The following is a 22,145-nucleotide window of genomic DNA, read 5'->3' as shown; positions in this document are numbered from 1 at the left end:
TCAATAAATTTGTACTTATATTTTAAGTTAAAATGTATAAATACAATACATATTTTGTAAATACATCGACCTACTACAGTAAGTCAGTAATGTATAGAACAATAATTTATTATTTCTTTATACAATGAAAATAATTGTGCGTTTGTAATCTCGGAAACTACTGAATCAATTTTCACTAAATTTTACGTAGGTACATGTTCTTTGAGACTTGAGGAGTGTTTATTTTATAACTGCATTTTTTTGTTTGTGTATAGAGTTTATATATTGCTTATAGAAATTAAAGAGACTTTTATATAATTTGAATATATAATTATATAAATTAATGTTTGATGTTTTTAACTTAAAAACTACTTGACCAATTTGACGAAAATTTTAGATTGTTCTCATAAATATAAGAAAAATGTAGAAAGTTGTCTGAACCACGTTCGAAAAGTTACCATGTGCTAAATCGCATCTCTGTTAATTTAGTTCAGTTAGCATTCCAATTTTCTGAATTTTAAAGTACCTACATCTTCTAAGATAGGTTAGACATCTAATTAAATAGTGCCATATTTTATATTTTCCCCAGTGAAGTAGTATTATAATATAAGAGCTAGTAAATGCGATGTTTTAAAAAAAAATAGTTCAACATAATATCATATCTATATCGTATTACTATAAGAGTAATAATATAAATAAATTATACTACAAAATATTTCTAGAAGTAGAGACTAACATACTGTCTTTATTAAAAATCGGGTATACTTGGTATGCATTAATTTATTATTAAAATTTAATTTAACACATCCATTAAAATGTACAATAATACGCCGTACACTATGACGAGATATCTATATTTATTAAACAAATACTAATTTTAAGAAACAGTTTATACAGTATATTAAAATATTATTGAATAAAAATATTTTGAATGGTTTAATACGGATTAACAAGTTAAATGTAAAACAAATATGTGATATTGTGATATGTATTATTATTATTATTATTATTTTTTTTTTTAATTTAACAAGTTCAAGTAGTTGAGTTAAATGATTTTTTTTTCTAATTAACAAATTAATTGTAATAATTTATGTATTTATAAAAGCTGTATATAATATGCATTTCTATTACTAATACAGTGTAAGTATTAATTTTTTGAGGGTAGGGATAAACTGTTATATGTATATACTGATAGATGAGAAGCTTAACTAGGATTTCTCATAAGTTTGGTAAGATGATATAAAATGTTAGACTTTAGCAGCAATTTTTATACAAATTACAATTTTTAAATTTACCTGACATTTCAGGGAAAGGGCAGAAATATTTGTTCACAACATCCTCTGACTACCGGCTCTATAATATACGTATTATACTACTTAGGTTGATAATTTTTTTTTTAATTATTTCTAATAATTACTTTATAATAGATATTATTGTATGACGGGTTTCTTAAAATTTTTCAATAATATTATACCATGTATAGTATAGTACCATATTATACTATAATGTCGACGTTGTAATATATTATATACTCGTATATTTAATATTTGCTTTTATACCCGCTGAAAGAGACGAACAAATACAATATATATAAACTCTACCTAATACTATATTATAATATTACTCAATAATATTACCATTAAAGTATGAATACCAGGTAAAAAATGTAAACGATAACGAGTATCCAACGGTCAGTGGTGTCAGTCCTAAATAAATAATAATAGTATATAGATATGAAATACTATACATTGTATAATAAACAATATTAATATTATATTATATTCTAAATTATTAAAATTCTTACATTTGAGATTATATTTTTCTTTAATATTCATATTATAATTAAAATAAATAACAATATATTAAAATACAAGAAAGGAAAATGTATTTATTTAGTGGAGTGTATACCTATTGTATATATTTCCATTAAATTTGTAATTGTAATACTAGTACTTAACTATAAAAATATAAAATCATAAAATTGTTATAGTTTGCCTATAACGTGTAAAACTCAAAGGTTCACTCTACACAATTCCTTGTCGTATGATTTAACTGTCGACATAGGAAAATATTATATACGTTGGTAAACGACCATGCTATCATATTAGAGCCGGATTTAAAGGATTCGTAGATACACTCATATACATTTTAAATTACTATACCTATATATACCTATACAGCTAAATTGTATCTGCTTATAGCGTTCTTAAAAATGTGAGTATAAAAATAAAATAGTTATTATAATTGATATTTAATTATATTATTTAACTTTGATAATAAAAAAAAAAAAACGGTGTTGAAAATTTGAAAATCGGTTAGGTTAGCATGTACATTTTGTAAATTATAGTTGAGTTTATTTATATTTAGATATAAAATAAAATAATTTTTTAGCTTTAAACTTATCATTAGTGAAAAATTACTACCTATTTTAGAATAGGGTTAGATAAGTTAGCAAGTTAAGGATTATCTAAAAAATACTTCAATACAATCATTTGGTTTCGATTTTATTTAGATAAAATATATAGTTTAAAGTTTATACTCACTAATATTATCATTTTAAAATTCAATCACAGAGATTTTTTAAGTTAGTTTCTATTTACATTGTAGCTTAAATTTTTTTTTTTAAATTTAGTCTACAAAGAAAAATATTTTTCCAAACTTTTAATGTATTTACCATTTATGTATAGAAAACTGAACTATCAATTATTAATGAATTATTAATTGAGTAGTGTATGCACTGTATGCCGTATGGTGTAGTTTCTTATGGAGCATTACTACCAATATGGTATCCCTGGTCTCATTTTTAGGGGAAGTGGATTTGAAAATATAAAACTTATAAAAAGCAAAAAATATGTGAAAACTAATTAAACATACGCAATCATAAACCACTAAGTATTAAAATTAAAAATGATAACCTGCTAATGTCCTATCGTTCGCCTCCACTAGCATAAATATACCCTTGACTTTAACTACTTCTTTCCGCTAATATACACTTAAAATAAGCATTTATAAATGATTAACTATTGGTTCTAAATTCATAAAAAGATTTTAAATGGGTATATACATGTATATAGGTAACCATTTGAATAATTGTAAGTAATCGATATCTTACAACGTGAGTTAATGGTATTTCCCTGTACATTTTCATATTAAATTAATATTTATTGAATTTATTGTATTATATACTGTAGGTGTGGTTTATTCACACTGTTGAAGAATGATAAAAATTATGTATAAATAAGTCATGGAAAAAAGGACGAAATATTATATAATAATACACAGTTGTCAGGTCGTTTTGAAATATTTTCCATATTCCGTTTATTGTGTTCGATCTCTGATGAAAATTGAATGTTACAAAAATAGTGGAAATCTTATAAGAATCAAATTACATCTTTTCATCTTTATTCAATTTAAATTCAAATTCACATTTTGAATACATATATTTCAAAAATTGCCACCAATTCATTATTATTCACCATACTATTGTTATATTAAATTGTATATAATCAAACTCAAGGGTTGTATTTAATACAAAGGAAAGTCTATATCATTAAAAATTATACCAGTGTGATCGAACTTGAGTAGGAGTAGCCATTTTACAAAGAATTTATGGTTACAAAGTACAAACATCAAAGTGTTTGGTTAGGGATTAATTTTGAGAACAAGATAAGAAAGTTTTAAAGTTATTGGATTACTGTACAAAACCTAAATAAGCACAACAAAGTTGGGATATTTTGTACACAAAATAAAAAGAATTAAATAAACATAAAATTAGTAATTAAAAATTCGTTGGTAAAGAACATCGAAATATAGATAATAATCGAGCGCTGTTTCAAAATCTGGTGTCATCGACAAGCGCGGACATTTTCTCATCGGACTGGTTAGGGAAACTCGTTTTAAAAATATTCATACATACATACACGTAAGACGCGAGGAACATCAAAAATAATAATAATATATTATTTTATAAATATAAATACGGGACGAACAAATTAGAATAACGCATTGGTCTTTTATACTCTTATATTTATTTTACTACGGAAACATGCGAGGAAATAGGCGCGGTGAACCCCCCCCCCCAGACGTAGTAATGCAGTAAAAATGACCTAAATCGTTTGTTCGACATTAAAGTCGTAGCCGACAATAATACAACGCGTATCGGTCGATCGACTGTCGCCGCTCAAAGCGAACTACAGGGCGAACGGTGGCGGTGGTGAACTGGCGAACGATGGGTAAAGCGTCAACGGAAATACGAAACTTACGGTGTCGGGACGTCCTGTCAAGTATTATACCAGTGATAATAAAATATCCAACCTAACCTAAGTGTGTCCGAGAATTGGATAAAACGAATGGTCACGATATCGGCGAGTATAGGTACCCACCGAACAATATGGACAAACGCCGTCCATCGTACATAGTGGCCCGACGGTCATCGTGGGCGCCGCCGCAGTTATCGTGTGGGAATGACAAATTATTTCGATGGTCCAACGACCCGACTCTACACGAGGTACACGGCCCGAAATTAGTAGATACAGTTAAGTCCGATCGCGTGGATCAATATACGTTGTAAACCATAATATACGAGCAAAGTAAAAATTACGACGACAACAATATTATGATGATGATGATGATATTAATAGTGTAACATTATTCGCGCGATCGACGACCGCGACCTTGTCGTCGCGTGTAGTCTTTCTCCTTGACATAGTACCTATTAAATACTAGCTATATGGTGGCGGACATGCCGATATCGCTCTGCTCGTCGAGCGGACCCGAACGCGAGTGACAACGGCGTTACAATATAATCACTGTTGCCACCGGGAAACGTGTTACGATTGTGATATATTTAAACAGTGGAAAACGTTAATTTGTACACATATTTTTATTTTATTTTACAAACCGTACGTTTTGCACAGAGGAGACTGCGGTTGGCGGCGGCGGCGACGGCGACGATGACGACCAAGAGCAATGTAGCGAGATCTGAACTATACGCATAACCTTGAAAATCACACTCTGTTACAAAACGAATACACTTTTAGACATGCGACACACACACACACCAACAAGTCGGGCGTTCCACCAAAAGTCTTCGAACGGCGGCGGGTTATTCATTTGCGACATGGGCAGCGCGAAATGTAGGCGGAGCACGACGGTTCGCAGTGCATTATTGTGTTTTATTCGCGGTACATTTCACTATCATCGATCCTGCGTGGCAGTAAATAATAATAAGCGTGTGTACCGCGGACGATAAATAATATATAAATACTAATATGTGCATATGTGCATATAATTATATTTCACAAATCAGAATACCATTATCGCCATCGGCGCAATGATAAGCCGTCGCACACGGTAGTTATCGCCGTCGTAGTAGTAGCAGTAGTAGCAGTTGTAGTAATATTATAGTAGTAGTATAGTAAAATATTATAGCAAAAGTATACCGTGCACGTCGATACGTCATTTGTACATTTTAACCGCACACACACACACACACATTAAAGTATTTTAACAAAGAGTACGTATTTGGCATGACGACGTTGCGACAACGGAACGATAGAGAGCGCTGGCCATCTATTATACGAATACACAGTCCACCTTGCGAACACGTCGCCGCCGCCGCCGTCGTCACCGCGGTCGGCTAAAAGTATTGCGTCTAATTGGTTTTTAATCGTCGTAAAAGCGCGAGACTCGTTTGCGCGGTCAAAAGACTGGTCTGTCGGCGCGCGGTTGTTGAGGTTATCGCGGACGCGGGAGTCGTACGAGTCGCGGCACGCCACAGTCGATACCCACCCCCGCGAGCGATTTCCAATCCGATATTCTGACGAGTACGCGCACGACGAGCGAAAAACGCACCGTCTGATAATTATACAGACAAGTGGTCGATGGACGTGTGAAGTGGGTTATCCGTACGACACCACCGTTCGACCGGGTGAAATATTCACGTGTTCCGATAAACCGAGTGGGTGGGATAGAACGGAATGCGTTCGCTCGCCTCCTTTAGATACTGTTATTATTTTTACGTCATCGTTGTTGACTATAGTTTTCCGAGTGGCGGTGGTTTTCGCGGTCGTTTAAAAGGGGTCGCTGGACGGATTTCTCCAAAAGTAAACTGCGACGATCCACCGCCGAGCGGAGTTACAGACTATCATCCGTACACACACGATCTGCTGCGCGACATGTGCGACGATTACTATTTATTTTTTTTTGTACATGACATAATACCGGTGGAATCGGATACTACCGTCGACCAGGTGAAGTCGATAAAGTGACGGACGACGGTGACGTATATTCCGCTGTTAGTCATAAGTCCGCGTAATTATTATATTTTGTTTGTCGGTCAGCGCGTGCGATATCTGCCGAACAGTATGCGTCGAGTAGCGCGCCGCAGCCGATGACTTGGCCGTAGCGGTGGGTGCGTTACTCCGCGGTGTGGGTACATAGTATGTATAACGTGTGCGGCGGCGGTGGTGGTGACGTAAGCTTCATCCGTGACGCCCTGAAGTAATCTCGGAGCACGCGCATGCACGCACGCACACTTTCATCATATTTATTGAAATTAATAAAATATATTCGTGTCGACGCGCAGAGAAATGCATTAATATTCGCGGCCAGACAATCGGATGGTCGGCGGCTTGGGGTGCGTGGGGGGTGAGGGATCAAAATCGGAAAGGGGCGGGTATAGCGACGAAAGAGAGAGAGAGAGAGAGTAAGAGAAAAGTTTTGAAAAATCTTCGGAGACGATCAACGTGTATAGTCACACTACACAGTACATCGGGGGCGGACGTGAAAATTCAGTAAATACAAATTAGGTTATGCAGACGCGCGCGGTTTCGAACGAACGTTGACATCGTAACACCAAATCCGTTCAAGGCCACTGCAGCTGCCGCTGAAAACTTGGTGTCAACGACACCGGGAAAAGTTACGATACGATTGCCAAAAAGGGATCTGCGCACACCGTAGTCTTCTAAAATCTAAAAGAACTACCATCGTGTAAATGTGCATTGTGGTACGACAACCAAACACTAACATTAACACACACACATATAATATTATACATTTAGGGGCATTTAGGCGACTTACGAGTGTGGCCTAGTGCGAGAGAGCGCGTGTGTAAGTACAGTACACATGTATAGGTATCGACCCCGTCGTTGAACTCGTAACCCATACACACCGCCGCCTTGTCGTCGTCATAAGACAGGACGTCACCGACGGTAACCCCAAATAATATATGCACAAAAACGATATCTGTTTACAGTGTATTGATACGTGATAATAGACAATAGACAACGGTGCAGAGAGACAAAGCCCCAGGCCCAGAAATATCGCAGGGTTGACGAAGTATTCGCTAAAGTTTAACGGTTAAACCTTCCTACTCAAAGTTTCCCCTACCCCCCACCGACCCGTTTAGCGACCGCCACGTCCAACTCCACCACCACGGCGATCTACCCCCTTCGGTTTAATTCGGCGTTTCCCACGCGCGTAAACCGCATTTGGACTGTTTATCGGATACGCCGTTGTCACGGGTATTACCATCATTAGTCACTATACAGGCATTACCTCATACAAACGTTGCCAGATATCGTAGGATATCCGTTTACAAGCCGACATCACAGTATAATATATAGACACATAACAACCGAGTGCACGTTATAATTATTATTGTAATAATATTATCATTACCGGGAAACGGTAACGGGTAACGTGTGTACATAAAATATTATAATATAATGTGTAGTATATATTATTATTATTTGTGTTATACTTACGACAAGCGCGACGACGATGACGACGTGTGCGATGGGGGGGAGTGTAAGAAAAAAAAAAACTGCGCGACTACGACGACGACCCCCCTGGCGAAAAGTGAGCAGCGTACTCACCACGGCTGTCGGTCGACAATAACGCCGAACTCGTTGCCGCGACGCGCACACAAAAACGTGAGAGCTGGTTGAACAGCAATGGCTTCCCTCGCGCGCTCGGGTCGGTGGCGGTGTCGGTGACGGTGTCAGTGACGACTGGGCGGCGGCGGCGGCGCTGAGGTGGTGTTGCGGCAACGGAGGAGGGCGCGCGCGTGTACCATCCGTGTTGGCCGCCCTCGGTAACACCGCAGAGACATCTGCCGGACGGTGCCGCGAGGTAATCCCGGACGACAGATAGCGTCAAAGTCATTATCTGTCCGTCGTCCTGCTACACCAGGGGTGGCCAACCCAAATGATCTTGCGAGTCACTCAGGAAACGCATTATAATCCCGTGGGTCACATATAAAATAATACATACGTATATCCCCGTACTAGACTCGGGACCGATAGAAAAAAAAAATAAAAATTAACGTATTTAGCAAGTGGTGGATAGATATAGATCTCGTGGGCTGTAAAATTATTCGAGTCGGTCCACGAGCTGCGGGTTGGACACCCCTGAACTGCACCGATACCGATAACCACGGCCTTAGACTATTATAACTGTTAGGCGGATCGTTTGTCGACCTTTTATTGTGAATAATAATAATACATTCCTACGATTTCAACGTAAACAGCGCAACCATTGATTGAATATATTCAAATATTTATATAACAAATATAATACAATATATTATTTGTTTACAAATGTATTGTGTATAGTATATATAATATATATATTGTTGCAAATATATATAATTATTATAATTATTATTTGTATAGTTAACAAATGACGCGATGAATAAAATATTTATTCGTGAAACTTTTATTTATATTGTAATACAAATTTGCATTTTTTCTCATTTTTCATGTTACAACTAAATAATTTTATTTTTGTAAAATAGGTTAAACGCTTAAACGTTCACATAGGTAGTTATGAAAAGTTTAACAATATCATGTCATAACACACCCTTTGGAAAATACAGGTCTAAAGACATAATATTTAAATACTGTTCTATAAATCGCAGAACTCATTTGATTTACTATAACTTAACAAATCTATGTACGTATTACACTTTATACAATTATGTAAATTGTAAGCAAAATAACTTCTAAATAACAGTCATGGAAATAACGTGTGAAACTACTGTTGCACATTCCAAGAGGAACCTGAGAATAATAATGTGATCAAAATGCGTCATGCCGATCTGTGTGTATTTCCGGAAACAAATAATAGACCGAAATCTGATAATGAATTTTAGAAACATAAATGAAAGACTCATTTCACTAGAAGTTAGTCAATGCACTATTAGACAATGGTCTCAAACTCAAATTACTAACGGGCGGCCCATATATATTTACGTCAAAGATTCGCGGGCAAAACCCGATTTACTCATTTTAATACTAAATCTAAAATCTAAAATAAATATAAATAATATAATAAAGTCTTAATTTAGAAGCAATAAATATTCATTGTTGGTCACATCGAAAGGGCTCACTGACCTCGATATGGCCCGCGAACCGCTTGTTATAGACCACAGCACTACATTGTGATAGTGAATAAAACTGTACAAAGTAACTCATTCTTAGATGCGGCAGGGTGAAAACAAGTCAACCTATTTATAGAATCAAGACTTCAAGACACTTATCTAAAAATCAGAAATACATGCTGAAACAAGTTTCGATCGACAATTAATGACAAATCGTATATACAGATATGATGTAATATACTGTTTTACCTTTTACAGACGGCTGGAATATTGTTATTTGTTACTTACTGATAAGTAGTTATTAATATAATAACATTAATAACATTATACCATAAATATAGGTATTACACATTTATTTTATCTAATAATCAAATAATGACCCTAAATTGCCTATCTAAAGCGCCGTCTTTAAACTTATTTATTTTGTCATTTCAAATTTCAATATCGGGGATAAATACTAAATATTCTCGTATGTTTTTTACTTCTTTATAATATTTCAGGAATGATGCCAATAATCAAATAAATTTATAGTTGAGTCATCTGTGTGTTTTTTAATGTATTTTTTTTTTGTATTGGCGCTTGTGCTACACTGGAAAGGATCATTTGAATACGTCTTGCTATCTTGGACAGGGACGGTGTTTAAAAGATTATATTATTATGAAATGTACTTATAAACAATTTAAAACCACCATATTTAGTTATAGGAGTTATAGGGAAATATAATTATTGTTTTAAAAAAATTGAACATGTTATTAACGACTGTAATAAATACAACTCTGTTTAGTTGGATTTTTATGTAATTGTATATATATTTTTAGATTTTGAAAGGAGTGATGAATTTATTGATTTTACAATGATGTGTGTGTTTTTTTTGTGACTATGTACAGCATAACTTGTCGAATAATACTTCAATTGAAAAACTTCAGGGGTGGTTTCCGGTGGTAAAGTCTTTGTCCATTATAGAGGTTAAAAGTTAGGATTTTCCAACAGTTTTCAAAAAAATCGATTTTTTTATATTGTTGTAACTCAAAAACTAAACATTGTAAATACTTGAAATTTTCACTAAATTTTTATATTAGCGTTATCTATACAAAGTTAAATTTTCAAAATATTCTGGCTTTTTTGATCTATTTATAGACAACTGTAATTTTTAATTTTTCTAAGTATTTTTTTTTTTTGAAATGTTGAATGTTTAAAGTTCAAATTTTTATGAAATTTGTCAAAATTTCGAAAATTTGCTAGTAATTTTGTAGTTGAAAATTCATAAAATTTTTTGTATTTATATCTAAGGTTAAAAAACTCAACACTAAGTTTTCCAAAAGTTTTCCTTCAAATAGCTATACAGTAATTGTAAAAGTATAAAAAATAAATTAGAATTTCTGTAATCGAACAATTATGAAAACAAGCTTACTTAGTAAATTATAAAATTCAATATTATTATTAAGATGATCATAAATAATTAAAAATTCAGATAATTGATGTCTAACCACACATGGAAGAATATAAATATGTAGTGTTTGGAACTATCGAAATAAGTCTCTGAAAATAATAGAATTTAAATAAAAATCAATTGATTTTAAGAATTTATAATAACATTGTTACCCAGTTTACTAGTTGAATGTTGACCCCAGATAAATGATTCAAGCTCTATATTAAACCTATCAAGGGTAAAATATAGCATTATACTAGTGTATTCAGTATTGACGTTATTTACATTTCCAAGTATTTCTTAATATAAAATAAAGCATTTTAAATGCTTTAATTATAAACATATTAGTATCATAGATAATAAAGAATGGATAGGCCACGCCTATGCTTATAACATTAGGTGCCTCGTTCCTAAAGAGCAGATATCTTCTGTCTCACAAAGGTGCCTGTTATCTCAACTTTTGGTTATCCCTTATTGAAAATCTGATATATATATATATATGGATTAATAATAAAAGCACCTACATTCATAATTGTTTGAGAACGTATGATAAGGTCGAATGGCCTATCCATTCTTTATTATCTATGATTAGTATTAATAGTGAAAGATAAATTACTGATTAGGAGAGTATCTAAATCTCTAATGATTCAATTCGATTAGTAATATTTAATTACTAATGATGTTACGCATTTTATAATTAAAATTTATATAGGATAGTTCTTTGTATCGAAAGAATTAGCGTTGAGTTTATTAATTATAAATAATTACTACTAATAAGTTTTGGTGATATCATAATCTAAACGTATCTAGATTTTAATTATTAATTGCGTTTGATTTTTTTTATAATAATTGAATACAATTTAATATCATCAGCAAACATTAACACATTATAACTGAAGAATTAAAAACCGATGACAAATCATTTATGTACTAGTTAAACAATAAAAAATCTAATTTCGAGATCTGGGTATACTAGAAGTTACAATTAAAAATGTATATTACAGAGAATATAACAATTTAACAAACTAACTTCTATCCATTAAATAAGAAGTTAATCAATTAGACAAATTACCATGTCTTTCTAATTTATATATTATGATAAATTTATGAATCATTCTTCAAAAACTTTTCTAAATTGATCGAGAGGAGGGGTGAGATACTAGGATATTAGTATATTAATACGCCACCGCGGATGATAATAGTAGCGCAATCTATACGTGTGAGTATAAAACATGAGTTTATGCACTATAATAATAAAAAACTATAAAGACGAGTGATATTATATACCATGATACTAAACAATTATTATTCTTATCATTTTGTCATGTTACAACATAGATAATAAAGATATGGATAGGACATATCGGTCTTATCAACGGTATTTAAGGGGTCCAGTTGAGGCCAAACAAGTATACCTATATAGAGTATCAATTATCATTATAAAAACGCCTCAATTGCCTTCCCCTCCAGGCACGCGGCCTCAAATATATTTAACATAGGCGTGGCCTATCCATATCTTTATTATCTATGTGTTACAATATTATTTGTTACTACAGAATATATAAAAAACAAGTTATTATAATAGTTGTTTTATGTATCTGTGTTTGCTACATAATATTAATTATTACAAAAATATAATTTGACCAACTATTCAAACGTAAAAATGAAAATAAAATTTTTTCAACCGTAGATACATTTATGTAAAAAATTATGGCAACTAAACATTATTAAACATTTATACTATATCACAATTGTAGTAGCTGTGACCACATTTATAATATATACCTATATAAAAAATAAAAAACTGTAAAACAAATAATTTTGGTACGGATTTAACAAAAAAGATCTCCAAAAACTTTAAAGATATTTTGGAGGTATGGTTCCTATGGCTGATAGATGATTAGATAAGGTCTGTTGATGAAAATTTGATTTTAATCGTGTGGGTTCATACTTCATAATAATATCATTACACTGTGCAATTTATGGTTTTTGACTAGGTATTCTAATGAATAGTAATGATTATTGGCCCTAGTAATATTGTTTGCCGTTCAGCAAAAACTGTTGTTTATTAGCTAGGTTAAGTTAGTTAACCTAACCTATATCACCTACTTTTGTCTTTGGTAATATTGTTTTATATTTGTTTCATTTAACTAACATAATATTATAGTTATATTAAAAGAACAGGATTTAAACAAAATAAACAGTATAATAGTGTCTTGTCCGAAGTTTCCCTGACAATGGGACAGTATGGTCAAAAAAAGAATAATCCCGTTTAATGATCAGTGGTCTGTCCATACTCATATCGCCGAATCTCTATTTTCCGAAAAATGTTTTAGTTTTATAATATTTTTTAAACATTCCTATTTCGCCGACGTTCCAGATTCTCGATAAATATTAAAATATATCGCTTTTATTATCTACTAGCTGTCACCCGCACGTGCTACGCCCAAGTGGATAGTTGTTTGCAAATTGTAGGGCTGTTTTTTGTCTTATAATTATTTCGATCATAAGATTCCATAAAGTGTACATACATTATATCTACGTAAAATAATAATAATTTAAGGTGTTAATAAATTTCCCTAAATATATTAATTATAGATAATAAAAACAATTTTTTTCTCACATTCATAGTATTATCTATACACCCGGGAAATATATTATATAATAATATTATAACGTCATTATAAATTAATAACAATAATAATAATTATAAAACAACAACGAGCATGGCTTTCTGTGGGTTTTCGCATCAGACAGCCAATCAGCGCGCTACTGACTTACTATACTACTTTTCTATTGGTTATTATTATTATTGGATACTTTTAAACCTATTTTAACTACTCGAGTCTCGAGATTAAGTCGTCAGTCGTAGTTAGAACGCAGTGATCTAGACTTCAATTTGAAGTCTTCAAACCCCGCAGGACCAAAGTACTGAGCTGTTGTCACATCTCTTATACGTCGACAATAATAATTAATTCATCGTCGATTCTATATACCGCACATGTCACATTCTGAGGTGGGTCGTGGGCGATTGCTTAATTTTAAACAATTATTTTAGTATAGATTAACGCTAGTCCTTATTCGTCTTAACGTGACAACAGTATTAACGAAACACAAAACTCTATGACAATAATGTCAATAGCAATTAAGTTAAGTTTAATATTTAAACGTTTTTCTAAGCATTGAAAATAGAAATTAAATAGAATCCCAACACTGGTTTAGTGTTAGTTAAATGATAAGTATTATTTTAGTTCATTCTTACTATTTTTATTGTGCATTACTGTTCGTTATTATCACAGATCGATTCATAATTAAATTCATCGGAATATTAATGTTTATCATATATTATATACTGGGCGATTCTTTTATTAAATATCACTTATTATTTCAAAATCTATTAACATTTTTTATAATATTATTTATATATTTATGATATCTTAAACTTCCATTTTTAATTTTATTTTCTGAAATAGAATATTTTTCATCCAATTTTATGTTGTTATTTGTTAGCTTTGTAATAATAGAATGAATTCACCTATTGGCCATTTACAAACTTCAACATAGGTAATAATATTTTAACTTCATTGGTTTTTATTTTAATTTTAATGTGAGCTTTGAGCATTTTAAAATTGTAATATTTTAATATAATTGTCATATTTTATTCTAATTTGTACTTACATTTATAATACATCTATATAGAATTCGTCCATCGAGCAGTCGAAGGTTTTTTCAATAAGGATAATTTTAGGAGTGGTTGTTTTGGTTTTAGAATTTTTATTGTCAATTGATAGATAGTTGATATACTTTTTTTCCGAAACTTTTATTCTAATATCGATAGACGATAGAAATAATATATAAATATTAGATACTGTTACTAGGTAACGTTGGGAATGAACAAAAGTAATTTTAGAAAATAAATAATATTATTACAAATCTTTGTAAGTGTATAGCCAGTACATAGCGTAGGTACCAGCGTATTTATAAAATAAATAATTATATATATTATTTAACATCCATGTATTTTCGTATGTCAAAATAAAAGTTAAAAAAATAAGAATAAACAATAACAGCTCGTAATTAAAAATACATAAAATATGTGAAATAAAACACAGCAATCACTCACACAACTGCTAATCATTTATTATTATTATTGTGACAACAGTTTGTCCTACCTACTGAAGTTCAGCACAAATCCTTATTGGTACTAAAAGAATGGTGAACAAATATTACGTACATAAGCCTTAAGGGATTAGCCGTTCAGGCACAGAATAGTGTTGAAATAGATTTCAACCATAGTTCAGGATCCAATAAATTGATCGTGCCCCAAGCCTTTTAAGAATCTTAGTTGCAATACTGGATAAATATGGTATTTATAACACGATAAGTTTTATCCACAGACTAAGATATATTATCTTAGTTAGTGGTTTTATCTATACTAAAATTAAAATAATTTAATCTATTCAGACCTCCGTGATTCAGACATTCAGTAGTAATAACAACTGTGGAGACGTGGAGTGTGGACTGTGGTAAGGCCATAATTTAAGATATTAAATATTAATATTATCTTTAACTACAAAGGTGATCGTAGGTAGTTTATGAAGATATCGTTACAAGGGGCGCTATCTCGTAATAACTTTTTGGATTTTAGTACATTAGCGTCAGGTTATACCTAATCAAATGTTTGGTGTTCCCACCGTTTGGCGACATAATGATAAAAAAAAAAAAAATAAACTACAATTAATTATTTCATATTTGACAATATTTGTTCATCTCAAAATCAAATATTTATTTTTATTAATTTAAATATTTTTTTTTTGTGAGTAGTGTGTACAGGCGATGAATATGGATCACAGATAATTAAAATATAGTGTACAAACATATATTATATTGCCGATTCGAACTATAGATACTTCCTACTTAGACACTGTGAAGGTAGATAGAGAAACTAAAATGATGTTGGTGTTGCTCTATTCTTATAATATAAACTGTAATTTCCATTTTCCAGTGACAAAGTTTTTTCCATCATGGTGGCTAGAGGAGGCAAAACTAGATTTATTGGATTCATTTGCATGGTTTTGGTTTTATCAGCCGTACTATACGTGTTTCATGAAACTCAAGTGGAATTAGATGGTGCCCGTCATTCGTCTTCATCGTGCACGCATCAGCTAGAATCTATATCATCTCAATTACAAGGTATCATCAGTGTTTGGCATGACTGTAGCTAACCAATTTGGTAATCAGTTATGTAGGTATATCATGATTTCACAGTTATTGTTGAACATAAACTCAAATTGGAGAGGTCATTAGAAGAAGAAAAACACGAACATCTAAAAACCAAGGAGGACCTTAATGCAGTGATTCAAGACGAGAAACAGTTGCGTGATAAACAAAATGTCGACTCTATGAATCGATATAATGAGTTAGAACGAAATCATGAAGTATTACAGGTAGAATATAGTTTTATCACGTGTGTAAACATTATCAACAATATTGTCAGTAAAGTATAGTTCAGTTTTGATTATAAATGTTAGTTTAATAACTTATTATTAATTTATTGTATGTATTATACTTCAATGTTTACTTACCTAGAACAATTTATGTATTAGGTACTGTTTGTGGTGAAAAAAATTATACTATTAGTTATAAAATATGAAATTATAGTTGTATTCTTATAATAATGATCAGTTTATTACAACTTACAAGGTATATTATTTAGTATGTTTACATTTCAATTGTATTTTTATGCATGAGTACTTTAATCAGTATCATTTTTTTTTTTTTTTTATTAAGTAATTAATTGTATATAACTGATTAGGTATTTAAATAATCATTATTACACAATGGCAAACAGGTTAATTGTCAAAGTTTGAATAAGAAAAATTTAAAAATTAGCACAATACATTTTTGACAAATCAGTCTTTTGAATTATTCAAAAAACTTTTCTTATTTTATTATTAACATTCAAATAGCTATTTGAAATAAGCTTACAATCACAGCTTAAAAATAGATAAAACGAAAAGAATATATTACATATTATAGAAATTAAACTGTTAGCAAAGAAATTAATGATGTTATGTTATATATTATTTTTAATATACTATTTTTTAGAGACATAATTATGCATATTATTTTTAATTTATAAAAAAATATTTTTCTTCTTTAATGTAGATAGGTACATTATAACTAATAGATGATAAATATATTAAAATCCAAAGTATTATAATTTCTTGATAAATTTTAAGTAACAATCTTGGAAAATATTTTGTTAAAACTGTATTGGTCAAAAATAAACATAAAATTAGTATGTTGACCTAGTCATTTGGTCTATTAGTAATATTCATTAAAAAATGGCTCGGATATTTGTGATTTGGTGTTAAAATATTATGTACCAAAAATATCCTATTCAAAAACATTGGATAAAACAATAATTTTTATATTATTATGTTTTTAGCTTTAATTGATTATTATTTTTTTATGTTATTTATCGGACCAAATGACATGGAACCTGTACTTGTTATTTTAAACTAGTTTTTAATAAATGAATTTAATTTTTAAAAATATTAATTGTTCTAATGCTATTATATAATATCTATAGATACTTATGTCTAATTTCTCTGATGTTAATTTGATATAATTTAAAGGAAGAAGAAAAAAATTTAAGAGAGGAATTGGAAAAATTGAAATTACAATATTTTGAAGAAGAAAAGAAAAATAAACAACTTACTCAAGAATTGAATGATGCACAAAACGAAATACAAAATTTAAAAGTCAGTAATATATTTTAAATTTTGAAAATATTATCAATTATAATTTTATTATTTTTATTTTAAGAATGAAAAAGTGAAATTAGAAAGTGGAAAAGAAAACTTAGAAAATGACCAAATTAATAACTTACAAAAATCAAATGAATTTTCAAACATAAAATTTATTCAGAAATCAATTGATGTTATGAATGTTACAAAAGTATGTTTATCATAATTAATCATTATATATATTATAATTAAACTATTATTCTTCTTAATTTTTTGTAGTTAAAAAGTGGTTCTGTAACTCCTGCCATTAATCCACAAGCAATTGATGGGGCTACTGCTAAGAGTTCAACACCAATGGTATAGCACTATCTAATTTTAGTTGACTGATTCCATTAATTTAACCACTCATTCTTATTTGTTTTAGATAAGTTCAAAAGTGATTAATACAAACAAATCATTACCTATTGAAAACGTAATTCATTTATTAACAATCTAACATTTTTTTTTGGTTTTAAATTTGACTGTTTTAAATGTATTAAGTATTGTTTGAATATTTTATAGGATGAAACCAATCCAATTAATCAACCTATTGTTTTAGACATCAGTTCTGATAAAGTACCTAATAATGTTTTGGTCTTACTAAATGAAACTAGTTCAACTCAAGTAAGTTACTAATGTAATTGATTTTAGATGCCCAATGCTAATGTCTGAAAGTATACTTTATAGGAATCATTATTTTGCTTATGGATTCAATTTAATTTATTGTTTTATTTTTTTCTGAAAAATGATGTGTATCTATTATACAGAATTTAAAATCTATGATATGTTATCCTCCATACACTTATATTTAATTTTTAAATTTTATCATTAATATTAAACTATTGATTTAAAATGATTTTTCAAACAATATTTTAAATAAAATTAAAAATCTGATCTTTGCGAAAATTTAATTTAATATATATACCTATTATATTAGTTGGTTAGAACTTGTAAAAACTCATACATTTTAATATAGTATACCAATAATTAATATAAGTACGTGTGATGGTAAATTGTATTTATGGGTAGATTAGAAAAAAAAAAAACGTTTTATTGGGGTAAAATTATAAATTGTTCTGTACATGGCTGTTATTGATAGTAAGCTTTTGATTCACACCATTTTTATTATCTAATGCATCAATGAAAGTCTGAGTCTAATTACGAAATTAAAAAACCAGAAATTATCAAAAATAAATAACAGTTTGAAATTTGAATATATACCTATTACCTATGCTAGAATAAGAAAATTACCAGGCGGCAGACATATTCGTGTTCATTTTCGTGGTGCTAGTTTTCGATTGCTTTGCATACCAGTAATAAAGTTTAGGTGTACTTATAAAAGTTGTATTTGAGTAATGCTTAATTTTTTAAATATTAAAAAACTAAATGTTATTTTGAAATGCTGATACTTTTATTTAAACACATAAAATCACACATTAATATTATGTAAAATTAATTTATAATATATACATTATACATGTAATTTTTTTTTATAATTTTCACTAAATCATTTCTTATAACTACAACAGCTTAACATTTAAAAACAATTAAAGAAATTTTTTTTTATTGTTTGGTCCTTTAAATTAAGGTAGGAAAATCTGCAACCCAATTGCTTTATTTTTTCCTTCTTTAGTGGAGGTAATTATATCCTTAACATTGTTATTAGATATTATTTGATTAAAATTAGTTAATATTAGAGTGCATTTATTATTTTGTTTGTATTAGGAATCTCAAGTTGGTGGAAATGAATCCATGAAAGCTATGCCTGCTCCACCCCAAGAAGAGACTGTTAAAAAAGATCCATTAAATAAGTATAGGTAATTTCAAACAAAACAATTTTAATTCTATTAATTTTATGAATAAAATAACATTTTAGTAATGAAGAGGAAAAATTATCAAAACAAAAAAATAATTCCTATAAATATGAGTATGAACAAGAACATAACAAAGAAGATGGTGAGATTAACAGTATTCTATATTTTGTTTATTTAAAAAAAAAGAAATAAGAATTGGAACAATATGTGCTTTATTAACTAAATTTAGTTCATTCATAAGTTTGTTTAAGATAAATTAAATGATATTGTATTTTATTTTTATTATCCGGTATAATGTTAACATGTACATATTTAGTCTGTCTATAGAGTGAGTTATAATTTTTTTTAATGTAGCTTAATGTTTTTAATTTTGAATAACTATCAAACAAATGTTATTTGTTAATTTGTGTCAAATTCAAAAAAAGTCACATAATTATATTAGTTGATCACATATTGTTCTTATTTTAAAAAATTAACTTATTTTTGTTTTTGCAATGTATAATGAATTTCAAAATTAATATTTAAATAAGCTTTATTAAATATTTCATAAAACAATATGCACAGAAAGTCAGTTGGAATATTTAATAAACCTACTTATTTAATTAAATTAATTACTTATTTCATTTCATTTATATAAGTTTAAATTATGTATTTATTATTTTTTTTTTTGTAGAAGACGATGAAGATTTAAATGATTTTGATACTAGAGAAGATGCACGTCAAAATTCGAATAATTAATTTTATTTTTATTTATAATTTAAAGTAGGTACCTTTATAATAGTGATGGGCAACTTAAAATTACATTGAAAAAAAGTAAAATTTACAATGGACATTAACTTTTTATTTTTACAATGTTTTAATACTAAAAAACTTAATAAAATACAAATAAACTGTAAAATGTTATAAAATAATTTGAAAATGTATCACGAGCCAGGAAAAAAGTTATTACTGTCCGCCAGTTGCTCATCCTTTCTTTATAAAAAACTTAAATATTAAAATTAAAATACTTATTAAGAATTAATTGTATTTTGCTTTTTTATTTAAAAGGATAATCTATGATCTTTTTTTTATAAAAGCTAATTTAATAAGCAGTTTATAAGATATTGTTTATTCAATTTTTTTTATTATTAAATGAAAAAAAGAATGTATCATTGTGTCATAAATTATTCAACCAGCTCAAATTATCAAACATTTTGGTTGTAATCCCTAAAATAATAGTATTAATTTATATAAGTGGTTTGTACTTTGTTCTATGATCTTTTAAAATAGTTTTATACTTTCATATATTTTTTTTTATTTGATGTAAATAAATACAACATTATAAAATATAGTAAATAGAGAATGTCAATGTATTATATTATTTATATTAAATGTTAATCTAACTATTACAAAATGTTTGTATTAGTATTCAAATATTAATCATATTATACTTCAGATTCTAAGCAGTTCATTATAAAGAAAACAATTGGTTTTTCAATAATATTGTTTCATATTTTTAATTTGTATTTCTTTTATTTACTTTTTGGAGTAGTAAAAGTGTTTTATAAATTAATATAAATATTTTATTGAAGTTCAATGCTCTTATACGATTAATAAATTAACACTTGAGTAAATATAATATTTTATAATATATTATTATTAATTATTGATTTAACCTAACATTATATTTTACCGATAGTGGCATAATATTATTTGTATAAGAACATATTAGTAATATGGTACCATTTATAGTTTTACAATATTAATGCACTGTTTTTTCTCTCTTTGGTCCACATGCAGTATTAGGTAAAATACATTCAAGCAAAATAATTTTTTTTATGGTTTGAGCAATCTAAAAGTAAAATTATTTTCTACAAAATGTACAGGGTTATTAAATTAATTCATGACAATATTCAAACAAATCAATGTCATACCCTTTTAAATTTTAAATGTTACCCTGAGATTACTTAAAAACATAAACAATAATTTTGCATGAATTGTCTATACTACATGTGGGCTAAAAAAAAAAACAAACAGTGTCTTCTTCTTAACAACACTATATGTGCACAGAATTTATGCATCTTAAATGTATTATATCTATTGCTAGTATTGCACCTATTCTGTGGTAATTGTAATAAATAATAATATACAAATCGTTATAGCATCCAAAATATTTAAACAAATTTAATATTTAATAATAGTTAGTTGTGTTTTTATGTGTTGTAAACTTATAACATTATGTAATAAGTTTGGCTGTTTGCTAATTAATAAATTTATATTAATTAATTATTACATTTTGTACAATTTAAATTTATGGAATTTTATTCATTTAAAATGTTTTTAAAAATTATCAGCTTGATAACTTTTAGCGAAATATTGTGGTTATAATTTATATAAAAAAGAGTCAATAATGTAACTGAACATCCATTAAATGGTATACAAAATCTTAGAATTTGAAATTGTTGCCTTTAAAGTAGATATACCTATATTAAAAAGTTTTAAAATTGAAGAATTTGAATAATTTACTTGTTAAATGATGAGGGTGTGAACACTGAGAAATTATCATTTTAGGTTTATAATTTTGTATACCTACTGACTAGGTACTGAGTAATTCATTTATCGAACAACACTCATTATTTCAAAATCTATAGACAGGTAATGTGTTTGAAAAAATATATTTAAATATTTTTTAGCGTTATACTCTTAAGGTTTTTTTCCCACGAAAACATACATTTTTAATTCATTATTCTGAAACTGAATATTTTTTGAAG

At 29.1% G+C, this 22,145-nt stretch overlaps 2 protein-coding genes across 4 annotated transcripts in view; one reads left to right on the top strand and one right to left on the bottom strand.

Annotated features, from left to right (window-relative positions):
* Window positions 1-7,986, bottom strand: part of LOC114125545 (uncharacterized) — a 30,570-nt gene extending 22,584 nt beyond the window's left edge. The window contains exon 1 of one of the 2 annotated variants that reach the window (XM_027989239.2): window positions 7,746-7,986. The gene's annotated coding sequence lies outside the window, so the exon portion shown is untranslated. Of the gene's footprint in view, window positions 1-4,884; window positions 5,039-7,745 lie in introns of those variants that run through there. The other variant, XM_050199515.1, reaches the window with a different exon arrangement.
* A 7,535-nt stretch (window positions 7,987-15,521) lies between these two features.
* LOC114125608 (Golgi integral membrane protein 4-like) lies at window positions 15,522-21,666 on the top strand. 2 transcript variants are annotated; one of them, XM_027989333.2, is made up of 11 exons: window positions 15,522-15,722; window positions 15,796-15,983; window positions 16,059-16,237; window positions 17,432-17,557; window positions 17,622-17,753; window positions 17,822-17,899; window positions 17,967-18,014; window positions 18,104-18,205; window positions 19,307-19,392; window positions 19,458-19,537; window positions 20,069-21,666. In XM_027989333.2, exons 2-11 carry the CDS (start codon window positions 15,815-15,817, stop codon window positions 20,131-20,133), a joined length of 1,065 nt encoding a protein of 354 aa, XP_027845134.1. In that variant the 5' UTR covers window positions 15,522-15,722; window positions 15,796-15,814; the 3' UTR covers window positions 20,134-21,666. The 2 variants fall into 2 exon arrangements, with proteins under 2 accessions (XP_027845134.1, XP_027845133.1); XM_027989332.2 differs by having other exon boundaries at window positions 15,523-15,722; window positions 19,307-19,398.
* Window positions 21,667-22,145: the final 479 nt, after the last annotated feature.

Source organism: Aphis gossypii, chromosome 2 (assembly GCF_020184175.1).
Source record: "Aphis gossypii isolate Hap1 chromosome 2, ASM2018417v2, whole genome shotgun sequence".
Lineage (NCBI taxonomy): Eukaryota > Metazoa > Arthropoda > Insecta > Hemiptera > Aphididae > Aphis > Aphis gossypii.
Note: the sequence above shows the minus strand (reverse complement) of the source record. Positions and strands in the feature narration are given on the sequence as shown.

Coding starts and splice junctions, on each gene's coding strand:
- LOC114125608 (XM_027989332.2), top strand. CDS start 15,815: ATGGTGGCTAGAGGAGGCAAAACTAGATTTATTGGATTCATTTGCATG. Junction 16,238..17,431: donor GAAATCATGAAGTATTACAG/GTAGAATATAGT, acceptor TATAATTTAAAG/GAAGAAGAAAAAAATTTAAG. Junction 18,206..19,306: donor ATGAAACTAGTTCAACTCAA/GTAAGTTACTAA, acceptor TGTTTGTATTAG/GAATCTCAAGTTGGTGGAAA.